General features: G+C 38.7%; 1 protein-coding gene across 5 annotated transcripts in view; it reads right to left on the reverse strand.

The window, feature by feature from the left end:
• LOC149813342 (mitogen-activated protein kinase kinase kinase YODA-like) overlaps positions 1-20,818 on the reverse strand; it is a 105,675-nt gene extending 84,857 nt beyond the window's left edge. For 4 of the 5 annotated variants that reach the window (XM_089991876.1, XM_089991877.1, XM_089991878.1 and 1 more), the window contains exons 1-6: positions 20,428-20,818; positions 14,888-14,986; positions 13,765-14,672; positions 12,858-13,601; positions 7,163-7,250; positions 6,943-7,005 (exon numbers count right to left, since the gene is read on the reverse strand). In XM_089991876.1, the coding sequence (XP_089848002.1) occupies positions 6,943-7,005; positions 7,163-7,250; positions 12,858-13,601; positions 13,765-14,345 (1,476 nt within the window). In that variant the 5' untranslated portion in view covers positions 14,346-14,672; positions 14,888-14,986; positions 20,428-20,818. The remainder of the gene's footprint in view (positions 1-6,942; positions 7,006-7,162; positions 7,251-12,857; positions 13,602-13,764; positions 14,673-14,887; positions 14,987-20,427) is intronic. The other variant, XM_089991875.1, reaches the window with a different exon arrangement.
• Positions 20,819-22,121: the final 1,303 nt, after the last annotated feature.

Raw genomic sequence — 22,121 nt, forward strand, 5'->3', positions numbered from 1 at the left:
CATGTGTACTTTATGCAAAATTTCATGCACATGCATACTGAGACTTGTTTTTATTCCATTAAGCATGCTGATGCATGAAATTTATTTTAGTGTTTCTGTTGGTATGATGTCATCAATATATATATATATATATATATATATATATATATATATATATCTTCTGTTGTGTGGGCCTCAGCCGACCACAGTCGGCTGAGCCATGTGCTGGCAGCCCCAGCCGACTGGGTCGGCTGGGCTAGGGTTCCGACCCGGCCAGCTGGGTGCTGGCCATATAAAAAAAAGTTTTTTTTTCTGTGTAGGCTGGCTGTCAGACCAGACGAATTCGGCTGGCCTGACAGGCCGAGCCTAGTGGGAAGCCGAGCACCGTCGAGTAGTCGGCTGGGCATGTTTGAAAAAAAAAACGAGTTTAATAAATTATCTTTTTTTTTCATGTTAGGGCCGGTTGGCTGAGCCATGGGGCAGTCAGCCCCAGCCAACTGGGTCGGCTGGGTGGGGTTTGGCTGCATGCCAGACCTAGCCAACCGCTCAAAAAAAAAAAACACTTTATGTGCATATATGTTAATCCAGATTTTTCACAAGTTTCTTTTTATGGTTCTATACATATATAGCTACTCCTGATTTATATTTGTTGCTTGACTTATCCGTACTTGCTCAATGTTCATAAATCCTGTCATGCCTCTGTACAGTGTGACTAAAATGCATATGGTCATGCAAAGCTGTTAAGCATACACCTACACCTATGTAACATTTATGAGTGCTGCCATGGTTTAGCTAAACATGTAATTGTTTTGGTAGCCATCGTCCAAACTGTTTCCAATGCTTAAACTGAATATTATATGCTGAGTTAAAAAGTGTTAACACATGGTTGTTTACTTATACATGAGCATACATGGAATTGACGTGGGATTACCTGTAAGTGACTGCATGATGTGTTCACAAGTTTGCTTAAAGTGAATTATAAGCTATGTCACATGGGTGCGGGTGCGGGTGCGGGTGCGGGTGCGGGTGCGGGTGTGGTGCAATTTAAAAAAATTTGGACACGGGGACTCGGCTATATATATATATATATATATATAATAAGACTCGGTCAAAGTTGTGCCCATTAGGGGACACGGCTATATATATATATAACAATAATAAGAATTGGCTATATATATATATATATATATATATATTATTTTTATTTTAAAATATATATATATAATCAATTTTTTTTAGTTTTTTGCGTTAAAAAATAGACTCGGTCAAAGTTGACCAGGTAAAAACAGATGTCGATGAGTCTACATATGCAGAGGATTTCAAATGAAAATGCAATGGACAGACATCTAAAATGATGATGCCAATGAACATAAAATGCATAGGTGAAGATGGATGCTGAACAGAAACTTCAACATATATGCTAGCATAAACTGAGAATCAAATCTGCCATTGCACAGGTATACAGAAATCAAGATGCGCAAATGCTATGAAAATTCATAATAGCAGATGTTGAAACCGAAATGCTGGTACCAATATGTTGTGGTGCAGTGTAAGAAATGCAATGGCCATGCAAAATGCAACAAGTGTTGAAACAAGATCAGAGATGCTGATGATGATGAGTAAGGAGATAATGCAATGAGTGGATGTATAGTTAGTTAACTAACTGATTTGAACTAACTAATGTTGTGAATTAACTAGTGGTATGTTAATATGCTAACTAATAACAAGTGGACTAACACTAATACTCAATTTTATATTATGATATGCTAGCTAATAGCAAGTGGACTAGCGGACTAATGCTAATGTTATATTATGATATGCTAGCTAATAACGAGTGGACTAACTGACTAATGCTCAATTTTATATTATGATATGTTAGCTAATAACAAGTGGACTAACTGACTAATGCTCAATTTTCTGCATTGATCAAGGCTGGTATGCCTCCTTATGCTGCAATATTTGTATCATACTATGCAATCATGTTGGGGCCAGGGAGGAGATTGAGAAAAATGGCTGCAAAGGAGATGTATCCTGCTGGCAACCAAGTTTTTCAAGGGTTGAGGGAAATAGCAGTAGTCACATTTATGTCAATGCTCCCGGCATATGGAGGTGTGAGAGTGCTTGATCCTCTAGTCTTGAGTGATACAGCGGATTATGATCCAGCGGCTGAGATGATCAAGGACATTGAGACCAAACACTTGGTTGACCGTGTCCACCCTGTGTCCGAAGCCGCACCCGTGTCGGGACGTGTCGACGCGGGTGCGTCGACCCCCTAGCCGAGTCTGTGTGACATAGATTGTAAGTGAAAGCATGTTGTTGACATGAATCCAGGTATTAAATGAAATTATGCGTTGGACATGAACTTTTGTACTAAAGGAAAGCATGCAATAGACTTGAACATGTGCATTACATGAAAATGTGCACGTGTCACTATCATATGAACTAAATATAAACATGTTTCTAAATATTCTTGTTTCCTGCGTATAGTTGATGTTTGCATACATGAATGTGCGTTGAAAAGCATGTGAAAGTAATGCTCAGTGGCATGCAATTGATGATTTTTGCATAAGAATGCATTGATGATGACGAATCATCATAGGTTGTGTGAGCCTTAGGCATGTGTTACTCTTTGTTTTGTTGATTTATGCATTGCAAAAATCAAATGTGATATTATTGTTTTTATTGCACTATTTCATGATGCCACGGGTTGTGGTCTCGTGAAGAGCTTGGCATGTTGATTTGCAAACTTAGGTTATTAATTTTGTATGTTGATTTGCAAATGTAAATGAGATGAATTAATAATAAGATAAAAGAAAGTAAAAAACAGTGTAATTTATGTTTTTGATGTCCTTTCTTTAGTGTGAGAATCTTGGATATTGCGATTTTGGAAAAACTGTGAGGAAACTAAAACTCTTTGTGCGTTGTTGTTGCCCCTGAACCCGATATTGAGGTTTTCTCCTTATCACGATTTTAGGGAGAGTCAGTCACTTTGCCTGGGGGTGGTGTGTATACACAATTATTGTTTTAGTATACCAAGAAAGTGACACTTGTGGATGCCGATGTCCTTGGTGTCTCGGCATTAGATGCTGATTTCTAATGTTTCGATGAATGATGTTGTTTCTTGATATCAGTCGAGGGCTAAGTTTGAAAACCAGTAATAAAATACAATTTGTGTGCTAAGTTACCCTAAGGACCCTACTTAACCTCGAGAATTTTTACCCGTTTTGAGTATCCGCGGACAATGATAATTAAAAAGAAGAACTTAAATTGTGTGCATTTAATAGGGACATGCATATGAAAAGAAAACTCTAATAAAAGATAATAATAATTTATTCATGCATTGCATTGAATCATGCATATTTCTGCTATGCATTAGATCATGCATATATGTTAGTGAATGCATGATGTTGTTCATTAATGCATGTTAAATGTCTTTAATACTTAAATTGTGATCTCTGTTGTTATTAAATGTTCTCTTATGCTTAATAATTGTTCCATATTGCATGAATGATTAGTTAAATTATGAATGTGTTATAATTATGTCTCTCTAAAATATTACATGAATCTTATTTATGTTCTTTTTACTTATTTGATTCATTAGAGGAATTCGTACGTAGAATTCTTTGGATTCTAACACCTTACTTTTTGTATTTTTCGCAACCTCAGTTGCCTAGTGGGGAAGACTTGCTTTTGAGAAGAGTCACGAGAGGACTACACGGCTGCAGGGCAGATTCTTGGGATGGTGTGGCTCTTTTTGCTTTCTTTACTTTTATTTACTTATGTCTGAGACTCTTTACATTTGAATAAATAAAGTTTTGTTTGATTTGGTTTGGTATGAAAGAAGAGTACAAGATCCCTTGTGGTGGTGGTTGTGTTTAACCGTAAAGGCCCCGGGTCTCTGGGATTGTGTCCGCATTTGTTTTAAAAAAAAAATAATTACCATTTTTTCATGGGTACGAGTTGGAGTCGTTACACATTGTGTCTCATTGGTCCCTTAAGTGGCTACCAAGCTTGAGACCAATGAGTTACAATATTTTGACAATATTTGTTTTACTCTCCTCTTGGTTAGCCAATTGAGAGCCACCGAGTGAGAGGATAGTCCCCCTTGGGCGGCACCTCCAAGAGACCCAACGAGGATAGGCGGTGAGGTGGCTAAATTTGATTGGTCTCTAAAGTTGCCACCTCACACTTTGGCCAATGACACTATAAAAGAGTTGGCCAATAGGAGGGCTTCAACCTAAATGGACTGGACCTCCAATATACAAGACAAAATTGGATCCAATATTTGAATCCATGGCTGGAACAAAAAATAAAACTACCTTCTTACCCCTTACACCCTCTAGTGCCGACTAGAACTATCTGAATATGTAGAATCCGGCTCCTACCAAAAAATAAAATAAAAATACAACTTTAAAAATTCAAATACATCATAAAAACATTTTCTAAGATGTGTGATAAAAAATCTCACAAAATTCAAAATGTAAATGACAAAATTTCCCTTGGACCCCCTTTTTGGATCCAAATGGATCGATTTGGCTTAGAGGGTCACGGGGATGCCTTCTGGATCGGATCCCACTCCTCACGTGCGTCCACATTGATCCAAATGCGCTGCATCAGACCCGTCCATCAGGACGAGCAGTTTAGCTAGTTTCATAATATATCAATATTAATATACCAGAGTTTTAAATAGTTTGCATAGTAGCACAATAGAGACAATGCACCATTTTATGTCATAAATGATCCATGAAATCAATGTCTATTTGCCTACTACAACGGTTTGTTTGGATGTACTTGTGTTTACTGCTTACAAAAATAAATAGAAAACAGATTTATAAATATTTATAAAAATAGCAGATTTTTGTTGTTTGGATGACAAACTGTTTAAAAAGGTTTTTAAATACACATTTAAGTTGGACCCAATGAGGTTAAACAAGTTTAGTAAATCAATTTGACTTATAAACATTTACAACAAATAGCATATTATTTTTGTTTCGATGAACCCATAAAATATTTTGAAAAAGCAGCAGATTGTTGAGGTTTGGATGACAAACTGTTTGAAATGGTTTATAAATATAATGTGTTTCAATTCAACATACATGATTACATTTAAGCTGGTCCAAATGGACTAAATGAGTTTACTAAGTCCAAAATTGACACTATAAATATAATATATGTCTGCATCATGATTCATGAAGATGCAAACTGAGAGTAGGTGGTACCAGCGTTTTAAAGGGCATTTGTAGAGGCTATACAAGAAATAAGGTTTGGAGGCTTGGGTCTCTCTAATGGGAATAGAGGCCCATGCCTCTTTCTGAAGAAGCTTAAGCCTCTATCGTAAGAAAGGTGTGGACCTCTCTTGAAGTTAGTTTTGATGTAGGCAGACTTGTTTTCTTGGGCTACCTTTTTTAATCATAACCAATTGATAGTTTTAAAAAAGTAAATATAAAGTTGATGAATATAATCATTTTGGGATTGCACATATATTAAGGGTTGCCTAAAAGATATTGAAAGGTAAAAACCCAAAGACAATAATTCCTACTTGCCAAGAAAGAAGACAAAAATAAATAAAAGAGGGTCATTAAAAAATAAATTGAAAGTAATCATTTTTATTTTAAAAATTTTATTCTTCTTTGGAAGGAAAGGCATCTCTTTGTATTAATTATGTATGTACAGTCACCCAGAGAGCTACCACAAGCAGATAGAGAAACAGCAAGCAAAATATATAAGAACAAAGCAATTCCCAATAACAGACAAGAAAAAATCAGTATACCATGAAACAAATCAAATATTCTTTAACGATCCAATTCTCAACAACTCGGTCCAGCTTAAACCCTGTCCTGGCAATAGCTCAAACATTCTTAGGGACCGTTTGTTTCATGTTCTTTCCTATGAAACATACCCTCTTTCATACAAAATAGGACCGCTTTTCTAGGAGTGAAACAAATATCTTCATGAGAAATATGAGGTGGGGCCCACATAATAAATGCCAAAAACCAACTTTCTATCATAATGGATTCACCTCTCCCCCCCCCCCCCCGGTGAGTTCCATCCTAGATGTCCTTTTCAAGGGAAAGTAGCTTCCCTTGTGTGGGAGTAACAAACGCCCCCTTCGTGATTACTGAATGCTAAAACAAGAATTGGTTCATCTTCTGCCAAATAAAAGTAAGCTAAGAATTTCCTCCATACCTTATACCCACTTTTTTTAAGACCCATCAAGTGCTTTCTTGAGAAAAAACATCAGAAAGTGATTGCTCTAAGAAAGCGTATTATTATCTTTTGAAGGAAAATGGTGGGGGTGTAGAGTATGGTCACACCATTAAGTAGATCATGGACTTAGAGATGAAGGTGGACAACCCTCTGAGATGTTAGTAGGCATTTCCAAAATCAGAACATAACACTCATCTTGTTATTTTGAGCCTTAGAAACAAGAGTCCATGAAGATGAAGTAGCATTAGTTGCACAAAATAGCAGAAATTACACAATACCATCATATGGTATTAGGCAATACAAATAGCTTGAAAGAGATCCAAAAAGTTTCTAAAGCTAAGGATCTTCTGCATACATTATACCCGGTTCTTTTGAGACACCTCAGGTCCTTTCTTGGGATCAAAGTGGCAACTCTAAGAATGCATGTTATTGATCTTTTGGAAGAAACTGGGATGGTGGGGTGTACAGTATGGTCACACCATTAAGTAAAGCATGGCCTCAGAGATGAAGGTGGCCGGCCAACTCTCTGAGATGTTAGTAGGCATTTCCAAAACAGAACATAACATTTATTTTGCTATTTTGAACCTTCAAAGTATGAGCCCATGCAGTGAAGTAGCATCAGTTGCACAAAAATAGCAGAAATTACACAATACTATCATATAATATTAGGCAGTACAAATAGCTTGAAAGAGACCCAAAAGGTTATAAAGCCACAATAAATGCAACAAAGAAAATGATGATTAGAATGAGGCTTACTATTTCGGATCCATAGTACTGTACTATGTTTTGATGCCGCAAGCGACTGAGAAGAGCAATTTCCTGTCAAAGCATGTGGTCTTAGAAACTCACAAAATTCTGACTGGCCAATCAAGAGACATTAAAGTAAACAACTGCAAGATTTAGACAGCAGATATAAAAAAATAAACCCTTCAGACAGGAAGCAGAACATGTTGCAGATAGAAGAAAAGGTACTTGCCTGTCCCAGTTGCTTTGCACATTCTTTTGATTTTGCATCATCAGCAAACAAAGTGACCTCTTTCATTGCACACATCTCACCACTCTCACTGAAGATAAGAAAAAACGAAAAATGACCACAAAGTCAGGTCATGGAATAAAAGTAGAAGAGGAAAAGAATTTAGAGCGTGAATGTGTAACAACAGATATTTAACAGCAATGATCAACAATCTCAAAATCATGAGTAATATAATGCTTGAATGTATGTCAGAAGAAATTTAATTCATTAGCAAATAATCTTAAATCCATGAATTCCTTATTACATGATTCACGAGTAAGTACAACTAAGATGTTTGAACAAAGTACAAATAATCTTTCAGAGGTTTGCACAAAGGAAAGCCATGAACAAAAATAACATGACACAAATCTCAAGTATGTGAAACCAGCAAGATGTTAAAATGTATATATATATATACCCGATAGGGGTATTTTTGTAATTTCACATAGTTGTTTTTAGAAAACAACTATTTTTATTTTTTGTTAAAATGTAATTTCTTTTTTTATTTTTTAGTTTTCTTTTTTGTGTTTTTTAGGAACCAAAAGGGGCTCCAACCATAGAGTCGTTGGAGCCCCCAACGGTCACAAATACCGTTGGGGGCTCCCAACGACTCCATGGGAGCCCCCCTTTGGGCTCTCCCTTTGAGGCCCTTGGCCCTCCTTTTCTCTCCACTCCCTCTTGTATAAATAGGGGTGAACCCCTTGTATATTTGTATTCTTGAGAGCTCTCTCTCTTTTCAATAAGAGGTTTTTTATATTGTTGGCTTCTTAAAGGCTTGTGCTTGCTTTGTCCCTTAGTGGACTTGTGATATTGGCTCTTTTATTCATTGTTGTAAGTGCTTATGAGCACTCTTTATATTTCTGCAATATCTTATTACATGGTATCAGAGTCACTCGATTCTTGAAGAAAAAGTGTGATTCATGTATTTCATATTTTGTGAATCTCTTCTCACTTCTTGGAAATATCATGGAGGCAAAGATCGACCTATCCTTCAAGCTCAATGGAAAGAATTACATGATGTGGGCATCGACAATGGAAAACAACCTCAAAGAAAAGAAACTTTGGGGTTTTGTCATGGGTACCGTTCCGGAACCTAAGCTTATGCTCACGAAGAACGAAGGAGGTCAAGAAAAGGCCCTTGAAGGAGATGCTCGCCTCAAGGCCATTGAAAATCATCAAAAAGAAGTGGAAGATTGGGAAAGCAATCACGCGAAAATCCTTGCGTGGTTTATGAACAATGTTGAGTTTAAGGTATGTGCTAATATAGCTAAATTTCGTCGGGCCAATGAGGCTTGGTCCTTTATGAAGGGTATGTATACCCAAAAGGATCTTGCAAGAGAATATTTTTTGCAAGAAAAGATTAGAACCACCAAACAAGGTGATTCTAGCATTCAAGACTATTATAGTGCCCTAAACCCACTATGGGATGAATCCGCTCTTTTAAAGCCAAAATGGGTTTCTATGGAAGATATTGAATTAAGACAAAAACAAATGGAACAAGAACGATTGTTTTAATTTCTTTTGGGGGTTATGTCCCGAATTTGAGCAAGTGAAATCCTCACTTCTCCATAGATCTATATTTCCTCCAAATGAGGATGTCATTGTCGAAATCACTCAAGAGGAGACAAGGCTTGGCATGAGTAAACATGTTGATGAAGTGATTGCCGTATCAAAACCCGGTAACAATGTAAGAACCTATAAACCTCCTCATTTTGGGAAACAAGAAAACTATAATGGAGGAAGAAAAATGATTGTTTGTCATCATTGCTATGAGCCGGGTCATATCAAACCTGCTTGACCAAAGCTTAATGGAACCTTCAAGCCTAAGGTGGCCTCTCTTGAAGAAACTACCACCAAAGAATATGAAGGCAAGAATAATGACCTCAAAGAGACTCCTGGGCAAATATCTATGGCTCTCCAACAAATTCTAAAAGTTTCTTCCTCCACATCGGGTGCGGCTATTGCTTCTACATCATCACCCGGTACGTATTCTTGGATCCTTGATTCCGGAGCCTCTTTTCATATGACCCCCCATGAAAATGCACTTGTTGATGTTTGCACCAATTCAAAGGATTCTTGTGTCTCTACGGCCGATGGAACCTTTTTAAAAATTTCAAGTATTGGCTCTTTTAAAGATTCTCAAAAATTTTGTGTTCCAAAAGTCAGAATTGTTCCCAAACTAAATTTAAACATTTTTTCGGTCTCCCAAATTGTTGACCATGGATGTGAAATATCTTTTTCATCTACTGATTGCTTTGTGCAGGATCTCCGGTCCGGGAAACGGATTGGGCAAGGCCATAGGAAGGGAGACCTCTACTATATGGACCATCTTGATCTTCCTACAAATTATTTTTGTTCTTATGTCCAAGAAAAAAATATGGAAACTTGGCATAAAAGACTTGGTCATCCAAGTTATTCCAAAATGTATCTTTTTCCCTTTAGAAACAAAATTTGTAAGGAAAAAGAAATTAGTTGCAAAGATTGTATTTTTGAAAAAATGAAGTCTATTTAATTTCCAACTAGAACTTTTCTTTCGTCAAGACCTTTTGAATTTGTGCATTCGGATGTTTGGGGGCCTTCTCCGGTTATGTCTAAAGGGGGTTATTCTTATTATGTTACTTTTATTGATGACTTTACTCGGTATGTTTGGATTTATTTTCTTAGTCATAAGTCGGAAGTATTTACTTTCTTTAAAGATTTTCATAGAAAAATTCAAAATCAATTCCAAAGTAACATATCTACTTTGAGAACCGATTCCGATGATGAATATTTATCTCACGAATTTCAAAACTATTTAACCCAAAATGGAATTTGTCATCAAAAATCATGTCCTAGGACCCCTCAACAAAATGGCCTAGCGGAAAGGAAACATAGGCACATTGTAGAAACCGCTAAAACATTACTTGTTTCTAGAAATATTCCAAAGAAGTTTTGGGCTAAAGTCGTTCTAACCGCAACTTATCTAATCAATAGAATGCCCTCTTCTAAATTAAAAAATGTTTCTCCCTATAAAAAGCTCCTTAAACTTTCACCTGATTTCAATCGTCTTCATATTTTTTGTTGCAAATGCTTTGTCCTATTGCATAAAAGAGATAAGTTGTCTCCAAAAGCAATTGAATGTGTTTTTCTAGGATATAGTGAAAATCAAAATGGGTATAGATGTTATGATTTTAAAAATGATAAACTATATGTTTCAAAAGATGTAACATTTCTAGAAGAAGAGAATGGTTTTGATAAAATAGAAGAAACAAATGAAATTAATTACATATTTCTATATGATCTTATTGATGACATACAAAAAGATTCCCTTGAAAGCATAGAAGATACATGTGAGGCATCCAATCTTGATATAATACCCCAAAATGATAATAATTAAAATATGAATGTTTACTCAAGAAGAAATCAAGAAAACCCTATTAGTGCCCTCGAAAAATACTCTCAAATTTCTGAGTCTACTGAGGAACCACAAGTTAGACATTCTTCTAAAATATCAATACCCCCAAATAGGTTTGTATCCTATGATTCCTTAACGCCCAACTATCGAGCATGTTTAATAACCCTACATTCTTATTTTGAACCTGCTCACTATAATCAAGCTAAATCTATACCACATTGGGTTGAAGCAATGCAAGTTTAACTAAATGCACTAAAAAGGGCTAATACTTGGAAAATAGTTAATCTACCCCCACACAAAAAACCTATTGGGTGTCGCTGGGTCTTCAAAGTCAAAACTAAAGGTGATGGCTCTTTAGAACGATATAAAGCTAGGTTAGTCGCTAAGGGATACTCACAAGAATATGGAATTGATTATGAATAAACATTCGCTCCCGTAGCTCGAATGACCAGTGTCAGGACTTTAATAGTTGTCGCATCAACCAAGAAATGGCCTATTATCAACTTGATGTAAAAAATGCCTTTTTAAATGGAAGTTTAAGTGAAGAAGTTTACATGGATCCACCACCCGGAATTAATATTGAGCAAGGACAAACTCTTCGGCTTTTAAAAGCATTGTATGGCCTTAAACAAGCCCCTAAGGCTTGGTATGATTGTTTCAGTGATATCATGATAAAATTAGGATTTCACTCTTGTTATACTGACACTGCTCTTTTTGTTAAAAATGCAGGTACGAGTATCGTAATATTGTTACTTTATGTTGATGATATGATTATCACTGGGAATGATCAAAATAGTATTATTGATATTAAAAATATGTTAAAAAATAATTTTGATATGTCTGATTTAGTTTTCTTAGATACTTTCTTGGAATTGAAGTTGCATATTCTTCTCGAGGATATATTTTGTCACAGATGAAGCTTGTTGCAGATATATGTTCTAAGTCTGGGATTTCTGATGATAAAAAAGTAGAGACTCTCGGGGTTATAAATGTCAAATTACGGTTGGAGGATGGGGTTCTTCTGGAAGATCCCGCACCCTACAGACAACTCATTGGATCTCTCACCTACTTAACCATCACCAGACCAGATATCACCCATGTGGTTCACTCAGTTAGTCAATTTCAGCATGCTCCTACAAATGTGCATATGAGTGTTGTTCTCCAGATCATTCGTTACATTCGGAACACCATCAATAAAGGGTTATTTCTATCATCCTCTTCTTCCTTGAATCTTCTTGCTTATACTGATGCAGATTGAGGAGGTAATCCTAATGATCGAGTCTCAACTACTGGTTTTTGTGTCTTTTTAGAGGACTCTTTGATTGTTTGGCGATGCAAGAAGCAGCAAAAAGTTTCTCTATCATCTACTGAAGTTGAGTATCGGGCTATGGCAACCACAACAATGAAACTTGTATGGCTTCGCAGTCTGCTTAAAGACATGGGGGTTGATATTACCGAAGCTTCTAAATTATGTTGTGACAACAAGAGTGTCATCTATATTGCAAGCAATCATACCTTCCATGAGTGTACCAAACATATCGAAATGGATTGCCACTATGTTCGTAACGAATACTTACGAGGAACAATTGTTCTACCATATGTCACTTCAGAATATCAGTTGGCGGACTTCTTTACTAAAGCTCTTCCGGCTCCCCGCTTCATGTTTCTTCTTGGCAAACTTTTCGTCATTCCCCCGTAAAGTTTGAGGGGGGGTGTTAAAATGTATATATATATATATACCCGATAGGGGTATTTTTGTAATTTCACATAGTTGTTTTTTAGAAAACAACTTTTTTTTTGTTAAAATGTAATTTCTTTTTTTATTTTTTAGTTTTCTTTTTTGTATTTTTTAGGAACCAAAAGGGGCTCCAACCATAGAGTGGTTGGAGCCCCCAACGGTCACAAATGTGACCGTTGGGGGCTCCCAACGACTCCATGGGAGCCCCCTTTTGGGCTCTCTTTTTGAGGCCCTTGGCCCTCCTTTTCTCTCCACTCCTTCTTGTATAAATAGGGGTGAACCCCTTGTATATTTGTATTCTTGAGAGCTCTCGCTTTTCAATAAGAGGCTTTTTATATTGTTGCCTTCTTAAAGGCTTGTGCTTGCTTTGTCCCTTAGTGGACTTGTGATATTGGCTCTTTTATTCATTGTTGTAAGTGCTTATGAGCACTCTTTATATTTCCGCAATATCTCATTACACAAGATACCTTAACTGAAAAGCCAATAAATGTAAATCACATTAGCACGATGTCTGAGAATATACATACTTGCTAAATCCAAGATAAACATGTCCAAATGTGCCGTGACCCAAAAGCTTTCCTTTTTTCCAAAGTGAACCAGGACCGAGGGGATTCTCTGCCCTGCCAGGGCTCCGTGGGACAGAGGAGTTGGTTGCTGATGTGTTTGATGAACAAAAGGGATTAGAATTAGATATTACCAATGGAGGCAGAGGTAACTTGTGACATTGTTGTTTTCCTTCTTCTTGCCAGCTAGTTGGTGATTCTGGGCCTGTGCCTCCAGCACGTGGATGCAATGGTGTAACAGCACCACTGTGTATTCTAGAGCTAGGGCCAGGACTTGTCATTCTGGGGCTGGGTATTGGAGAACACTCTGGGCTACCTTTACTAGGTTGCCAGAATAGTTGTCCTGACATATCTCCACCCATAGAATTATGTCCAGAATTGTATCCTGAACCTGGGCTGGAACAGTGGCCAGACCCAAAGGGTGCAACCTCAGGGTATGCTTTTGCTGCCCAAAAACAACCATTTTGTTGCTCAGAACCAAAGACCTGCAATGGACTTCTAGAAGGGCTTGACATTGAACTATCAGGAGCACTTCCAAAAGCATGATACTGAAGAATCTGTAAGCTGGGTTGGGGCTCAATGGTGCTTAAGGGTCCACGTATCTTTGAAGTATGAGGAATCTGGTAGCTTTGGGGTAAATTCGCTGGTTTGAGTGTCTCTCTTGAATTCTTTCGGCTGAGAATAGGAGAATGACCTGGATGTATCGCACTTCAGCCACAGAACCAAAAAAAAGTCAGCCCACTTTAAAATAAAATAAGATGAAGTTAATCAAAGGTATCTGATGGCAGCATAAAATAGTCACTGTTGCAAATGAACTTTATTAACAATTGTTTGTCGAACACATAATAAATAAATTCAGACGCAAACCAACCTGGAAGGGCTGTTAGCAACACTTTTATTAGAATGTTCATTGCCCCTTGGACTAAGACGCCCATATCCAATGGCCTGGCGTGGTTCAGTTGGATCATCACTATCAATCGAACATTCACTAGAAACAGAGGCAGTCCCAGTCCCCAAACCTCCATCAGCATCAGTAACATCAGGCTTGCTTAATGTCCTCTCGGGAGCAGGAAGAGGAAGAGGAAGAAAGGATGATGGTTTTCTATGCTTGTTCAATTTTGATTGGTGTTCGCTATTTCCTGGCTTTCTGAGGCCTGCGCATGAAAGCTGTGCACCTGGAAGCGGCAGTGGTTGGGCATGTGACCTATCAGCAAAACTTTGACAACGTGAAACATGGTTAGATGGTGATGGTGATCTAGACTCTGCTCTGAACCCAGAACCCTTTTCTGAAACTGTGTCAATGTTATGTCTTCTAGAGCCTGCTTTAGATCGAAAGCTGTTTTTTTCTTCAGACAAGATCTTCAATTTTCGAAAATGCAAATTTTCAAATATGCTATCCTTTCCTGTCTTCTTTGCTTCCTTGGAGGAAGATTTCCCCCACCATGAAGGCATACCGACAATGGTACAGCTTGCAGCAAATGTTCAACAGTTTCCTTTTCACTTTGGCTTGCACTCCACTAATCCCAATGGATTACAGTGATACAACAGATTCTTTACAAATAAGAGCACCACATTGGCATTAGATCAACACAAAAATGAAGCCCCCTATGATGAAAAGTTCTGAACATTATAAAATACATTGATCCAACTAAAGACGAGAAGACCCAATAATAACTTCTCACATATATGGGTGCTTCTAGCTTGACCTACTAAACACAGAACATCCTTCAAACACAATATATCTGTGGATCAAAATAGTAGAACTCCCAGGAGGATAACCTGCACAGAGAACCCGTGTTATACATCTCTTGGGACAGTTGGACCAACAAACAATGGCTTGTTAAGTTGAATATAGAAGAATCGTACATCTAAATAAAAACGCCACATTGGCATTAAATCAACACAAAATTGAAGCCCCATATGATGAGAAGTTCTGAACATTATAAAATATACTGATCCAACTAAAGACAGAAAACCCAATAATAACTTCTTACATATATGGGTGCCTCTAGCTTGACCTACTGAATGCAGAACATGCTCTTCAACCACAATATATCCGTGGATCAAACTAGTAGAACTGCTGGGAGGATAACCTACACAGAAAAAACGTGTTATACATCTCTTGGGACAGTTGGACCAACAAATAATGGCTTGTTCAGTTGAATATAGAAGAATCCTACATCTAAGGCATGTCTTAAGGTACCCCCTCCAAACAGAAAACACTGAAGATAGCAGAGATAAAAAAGGAAAACCTCTAAGAACCATCCAAAACCAAGCGCAAATATTTGTCTACCTATGACAGTACTAAAACATGCATACATTACTTCATTCCGTGAAAACCCCACTAGTAACTTGTTCATCATATTGACCAAGTTAGAGTCCAATATAAAAAGTTATTGCAATTCTGATCATACTTTCACTGTGATACTCTGTTCTTTATTGCTCCAACAATTCCTACATCTCTTTGCCCAACCTAATGTAGCTAATAAGTACATCATATGCAAAGAATATAGTATATTATATCTCAGCTATGTTACATGGATACTTCACCAAAGCTGAAGTGTTGATGTCGGACACTTCCCAACAACGACACTCCTGGACACAGCACCGACGCGCTAAAATTTTGAACATGCGTATCAGGTGTCCGACACCTTAAATTGTGTTTGGACACACCATGTCCAAGGAGTGTCCAGTTTCTTGCATAAAGGACAGGGGTGTCCAGCTTTATGGACACTATTCTAGGGTGTGGAAGATACTTACCTCAGAAGTATCCATCACACATTGACACTCCCATTAGTCTTGATGATTTGTTTTGGATTTTTGTACTTACAATCTTACATGTTCATAAAACTGTAAATTATCAAGGATCAAATTACAAATGAGAAAGGAATGTGCATTTTATATTTTAGTCTTGATGATTTTGTTTGCAAAGTTCTTTGAATCTCTCTTTTATCTCTTATATATATATATATATATATATATATATATATATATATATATATATATATATATATTGTCATGTCCAAGTATCTAGTTTTTAAGACCCACCGTGATGTAGCACAAGAAGACTCACCCATGCCTCAGGCATGAGCCGCCCCCTCACACGGTTCAAATTGGGCGCCTAGGCCAATATGCCTTTCCTTTTGGCTTTATTGTCTTTTTAATTTATGGCATTCCAGATTTGGGTATGCTTGAATAAGATTTGAGGCCCAACATGTGGTGACCTGGATCCATTAAGGCAACCCTCTCTATATAATCACCTTATGAGAGAGGACCCCAACTTATGAATGAATTGAATTATGGAGGTTTTTTAGCCTCTCTCTTCTAGGGAAGTTAGTGAGGGTTGTGGGGAATTACGAAGGTTGCCATAAGCCTTTAGAGGCTCTACTACCCACATTGAGCATACCGTAGTTGATTCTTGGCCACCGCAGCCCCTGTTCGTGTTTCGCAAGACCAGATTTGTCTCAAGCGGCATGTGGGAGTCTTCCACACCTCGTATCAACCATCCAAAGGTGGATCTGAAGGCCTAGAAGCCCCTCTCGAGCATACTTGGATCGTTGGAGGTCTCATCACTCTATCAGGGAATCGGTAAGCCTCCTGGGGGTTTTTTGCATGCGTTAAACGTACCAGAAGCATGTTCCCCCTTGTTGTTCCTGTTAAAATATATGTATTCATGTATATATATACTAATTGATATCCCATCATACCCGATAAAGGGTATTCATATAATTCTGCCCAATAGGGGCATTTTAGTCTTTTTCTTTTATCTTCTTTTTTCTTTTTCCTATTTTTATTTTTTTTATTGTAAATGCATTAAATGCATAATGCATTGGGGGTCCCAACTAAGAGTCGTAAAATTAATGTAACTAATTAAGTAAATAATAATAGTTACCAATTTACTATACAATTATTATTTTATATTACTAAAAATTAATAAATAACTCAGGCCCGTCGAGCCGACCCGATAGCCCGCGGGCCGACCCGGCCCCGACCCACATATATAACGGGTCGAGTTTTAGTCTAGTAGCTAATGGGCCCGGGCCTAAAACCTTGACTCAAACCTGGCCCATGGTGGGTCGGGTCAGCTTGGCCCATCAGGCCGCTCGGCTTGTTCCCCACCCCTACTCCCAATGGTGTCAGGAGTCCTCCTAGACCCCGAATTTTGGGGCAGTCCCACATGGCCTTGCTAGGGCTTTTCAAGGAAGGTCAGATATCCCCACAATGCATGGGTACACTGATATACCCTTTTGTCAAGCTGAGACACACTTTAGAGGCCATGACATACTCGATTGCCGCCCATTCTGTGAAACCACACAAGACCGCTTCACCCTGGAGCATACTTATGCAGGTGGTCCTACCCAAATTCATGGGCAGAGGTATGATTTACCTAAACTCAGTGTTGTGGATGTTTATGATTGGTTGTTTAAGGCCCAAAACTTTTTCATGAGTCAATCGGTGCTCGAAGAGTATCGGATGGAGTGGGTGATTATGAACGTCGAAAGTGGTGGTGTTGGCAAATTCAAGAATGTATATATATATATAGGAGTGTATATATTTGTCTACGAGTGTATATGTATATATTATATAATTTTAAACTGTTTTTCTTGTCTTTGTAATAGGTAATACCCTTTAGGGATATTGTAGTAATTCTGTACATGAAATAAGCTCTGCCCATTAAGGGCAGAATGGTAATTCTATACATGTAATAGGCTCTGCCCTTTAGAGGCAGAACTATTCTTTTCTTTTATTTTATTTGTATTCTGTCCTTTACACTTTTGTAAAGGGCAGTTTTGTCTTTTAGTCAATATAGCTGTTGGGAATCTCCAACAGCTATATTCAGTTTTGTCTTAATGAATATAGTTGAAAATCTCCAACAGCTATATTTATAGTTGTTAGAGCCTTTCCCAACAGTTATATGGGTCCTCTCTTGGCCCTCTTGTTTGTATATAAATAGGGACATCTTGTCCCATTAGATGTAATACTTTCCTAAGCATCCTATCTCAACAAAGATTTTTTTTTATGTTTTTTGTGTTCTTTTGTGTATGCTCTTTGGTGTCTCTTATGATCTCATGCATTTGTTATTGATTGGCTTGTGTATTATCCATTTGTGGACTTGTAATTGTGCACATTTAGGCTCTTTGTAGCCATTGTAAGCACTTAGGTGCTTTTGCATTGTCCCTTGTAGGACTTGTTCTTGTTCTTATGCACATTATGGTTTGTTTTCTACTTGATTTCATTACAACGAGTTCATGGAGCTTGGTTGTGAGGAGGTTTAGTCTAACTCCTAATGACAACTTTGATGTAAAGTTGAAGCAATTGAGGCATTAAGGATCTGTGCAAAAAATCCAAGTGGAATTTAAAGATTTGACGAGTATGGTGCACGGTTAGCCGGAGCATGCACTCATGGGTGCATATGTGGGTGCGCTTAAGGTAGAGATATGGGTTGAGTTCTTGTTCCACAACCCCCATACATTTAGTGAGTGCTTCACCCTCTCTCGATGCATCGAGGAGAGGAATAAGCAATTCACAATTTTACAGAAGCCTACTAGACCCTTTGACAATAGTGGTAGAGTCTTTTCCTCTTATGGGTGGCCTCCCAACACGGGGAAGAGCTCCATGGCTCCAAGGGTGGAGCGTTTGAGCCGAGCTGCCATGGAGGAAAAGAGGAAAAAGGCTTTTTGTTTCACATGTGACAAGAAGTGGGAGTCGGGGCACAAGTGCAAGACCATGTGTATGTTCATGGTCGTTGATGAGGAGAGGAGACCAAATTCGGGGAGCTTGAAGACCCGAATTTGGGGATCTCCTACAACGCCTTATCTTGAGTGACAGCCCCATATTCCATGAGGTTTGTCAGGTAAAGGAGCACCCAATTTTTTATGTGATGATGGGTGATGGTACTAATTTGAAGTGTGGTGAGGTGTGCCATGATATCATGTTGAGGCTCCAAGGGGATGAATTCAAAGTGGGCTTGTATGTACTTCCGATGCCAGGAGCCAGGCTCTGTGTGTGTGTGTGTGTGTGTGTGTGTGTGTGTGAGTTGAGTTGAGGCCCTTCTCTCTCTCTCTCTCTCTCTCTCTCTCTCTCTCTCTCTCTCTCGTTGAAGCAAGGCCCTCACTCTTTCTTTGCCTTGTCTCTGTTGTGGCCTTGGGGGCCATAGTTTTCTTTTTCTTTTTCTTTTCTTTTTTTTTCTTTTTCTTTTCTTTTTTTTTTTTTTTTGGGGGGGGGGGGGGGGCACTTTCCCTGTATCACAGTGTGCACGATGAACACCATCGGGGTTTATTTTGTTGTCCACAATCCCACACTACACACAAACATGGTACACAAAATGGTGAAAAAAACCCAACAGTGTGTGCAATGTGGGGTTTCCTTGTTCATTTTTTACTTGTTTCATTTTCATTGTTGTTCTTATGTATGTGCAAGTGTGCAACTATGAAGTTTTTTTATGCAAATATTTTGCATTTTCTATTCTTTGATGCTTGGAGTTTGATTATTTGCATTCACATTGTAGAAAACATAGTGTTATATTCAATATTTAAAAAATTAAAGTATAATTAAAAAAACATTAAAAATATTAGGTCCTAACCCATCCTAGTTACCGAGTATACCAGCTGACCCACAAGTCAGGGGTGGGACGATCTGAGTTCGAGTCACGGGTTTGCCAACTATGGACTAAGGACGATGGAAGACGTAGCATACTCAATCCGGAGGTCTTTAATCTGTGTATTCTAGCCTGATTCATATGATAACCTGACCAACTACCTGGAGTACATTGAACAGGCTTTCCTCCTCTACAGCATAGAAGTGCAGTACTCCAGTCTAAACAAAAGGAAAAAATCCTAAGGTCTAACCAAAACTTGAGCAGCCCATGCCTAGAGTAATCAATTTGACAGAAACAAATATTTCATGCAATCAAATGTGCAATATCCAAGCATCTGATGCCAAATTTCTTTCATTATCCTTCCTTGAACATCACTACCAAATACCAATTGCTCAATCCAACCACCAGACAGAAATCGAATCAAACTTAGCAAAGAATACAAAGTAGCCATCTTCCCCAGCTGTAAAAAGAGAGTCTAAACTGCACAAGAACGCCGAAAAAACAGCCTCGTTAGGTAAAGCAACTAGCTATCTGCACGGAAATCACAAACCCGAGTCCAGAACCACTGAAGTCGGTCAATTCACCCACAAAAAAACCACTATCAATCACAAACACAAATATATCTCTCCCTATACGCCATCTAACGCCATTCGTTCCATGATCCATGAATCAGTCCTGATAACGAATCATAAATTTCGCAATTGGAATGGATAAATCAAGACCACACTAGAAACCGAGCCATCCTTCCCAGTTCCAACACTCCCTAGGGCTTCCCACTTGCACCACATACCCTAATTCTTAAAAAAATACCCACACCAGTACATCCCCCGCCGATCCACGTAACCTTAAACCCTAATACCCAAAAACAACACGGCACCCACCACGCAGAGACCCCGTAAAAATAACAGGAAGAAGAAACCAACCACAAATCTGTACCTTGCGTTCGAAACCCGCATCTGCGCCGACTCCGCCGGGGGCGAATTTCACGGCCGCCGAGATTGGTCGCCTGGGACTGGGAATTGGAGAGACCGGGGATACCGGAGAACCACGGAAGGCCGGATCGGGGAAGCTGAGCTTCCTCTGTGGTGGTGGGGAATGGGAAGGCAACTCACAACCGGCGAGAATTCCCTGGAAAAGAGTGTCTGTGAGTGCGAACAACCAAACGTGGGAAAAAGAGAGAATTAGGATAACAGAGAGGAGGAGGAAAGAGAGAAAGTAAAAACCCTAAATTTTGGGTTGAATCTCAGAAGGAAAATGATTTCTCAGAGGAATTAGGATGCCCCTCTCTCTCTCTCTCTGGCTGAGAGAGAATGAGACGGGCAAAAGTAGCCGCTACGGTCTGAAAGAATGGACTAAAGAACGGAAAAGAAGCGCGTGTGCAGCAGCACGTGTGGGCTGCCATTGAGCTCGTGGGTCCCACATGACCTCTCTCTTTCTTCATGGTGTGATGTGCATGGGGCATCATGCGTAGATGATGACGTTTGGAAGTGACATGGCTCCATGCGTGTTTCGTGGGCCCACATGGGCGGTGGGGGAGCATGAGGGTATGATGATGGCTCGAGATGACATGGCTCCGTGTGTGGCTGTGGGACCCACTTCAGGTTATCCATATTTGGGGGAGGTGGGGTTTGGTGTAGCTTGTGAGTGGGTCAAATGCAAATATATGGTGTACACTTGATTGACATGGATCCAATCGTTGTAAAAAAACCTGTATAGATTCAATCTCTTTAACCAAAAACTAACTTTTTAAATCATGTTTAGCCTGTTTTATTTATTATTTTTATGTATTAAAGTTTATTCTAATATCATGTTTTGTCATTTTTAAACCACGTGTTTTTATGAATTGCGAGCTGTTCAATCTTCACTACTTCAAGTTTCGAATGTTGTGTTGTATTGAGCATGATAAAGTCTCCCTATTATAGTAAATAAACCATGTTAAACACACCAACGGAGGCTTTGCTTGTCTGGCAGGAGCAGTTAGTGCACGTCACCATGTGCTTGAAAGTTGCAAGATTCGGTCGTTAGATGTATGCAAATAAGAGTGTACCTTTATTAACAGTAATTTTTATAAAAGACACTTATATAATTCTTTTAGATGGAAAACTTTAACAATGTTGAAAAAACTTTCATTTTTTATATTAGAAGAAACCCTAAGTTTTGGTTAAATCTGAGAGAAGCAAAGGGATTTATGAGGAATTGGGAGGTCTCTCTCCCTCTCTCTATCTCTCTGGCTGAGAGAGACCTGGGCAAAAGTAGGTGCTAAGGTCTGAAAATTTTGACTAAAGAAAGGGGGTGGGGTTTGGAGTTGGAGAGGAAACGATGCACGTGTGGTTGGATGGGGCTTCTGGGTGGGACCTGAGCCCATCAGCTCATGGGACCCACACGACCTCTCTCTCTCTCATGAGTGATGTGCATATTGGGCATCTCGTGGATGCTGATGTTTGTAGGAGGTGACATGGCCCATGTATGTTTCGTGGGCCCACTTCAGCTCTGAAGGCGGGGGAATGACAACTCGAGGTGACATGGTTCCATGTGTGACTGTGGGAACCACTTCTGGTCATCTTTATTTGGAAAGGGATTTTTGGTGTGAGTTGAATGTTGAGGGGGCAAATGCAAACATATGGTTGTGT

Source organism: Nuphar pumila, chromosome 16 (genome assembly GCF_984573655.1).
Source record: "Nuphar pumila chromosome 16, dmNupPumi1.hap1.1, whole genome shotgun sequence".
Taxonomy (NCBI): Eukaryota; Viridiplantae; Streptophyta; class Magnoliopsida; order Nymphaeales; family Nymphaeaceae; genus Nuphar; species Nuphar pumila.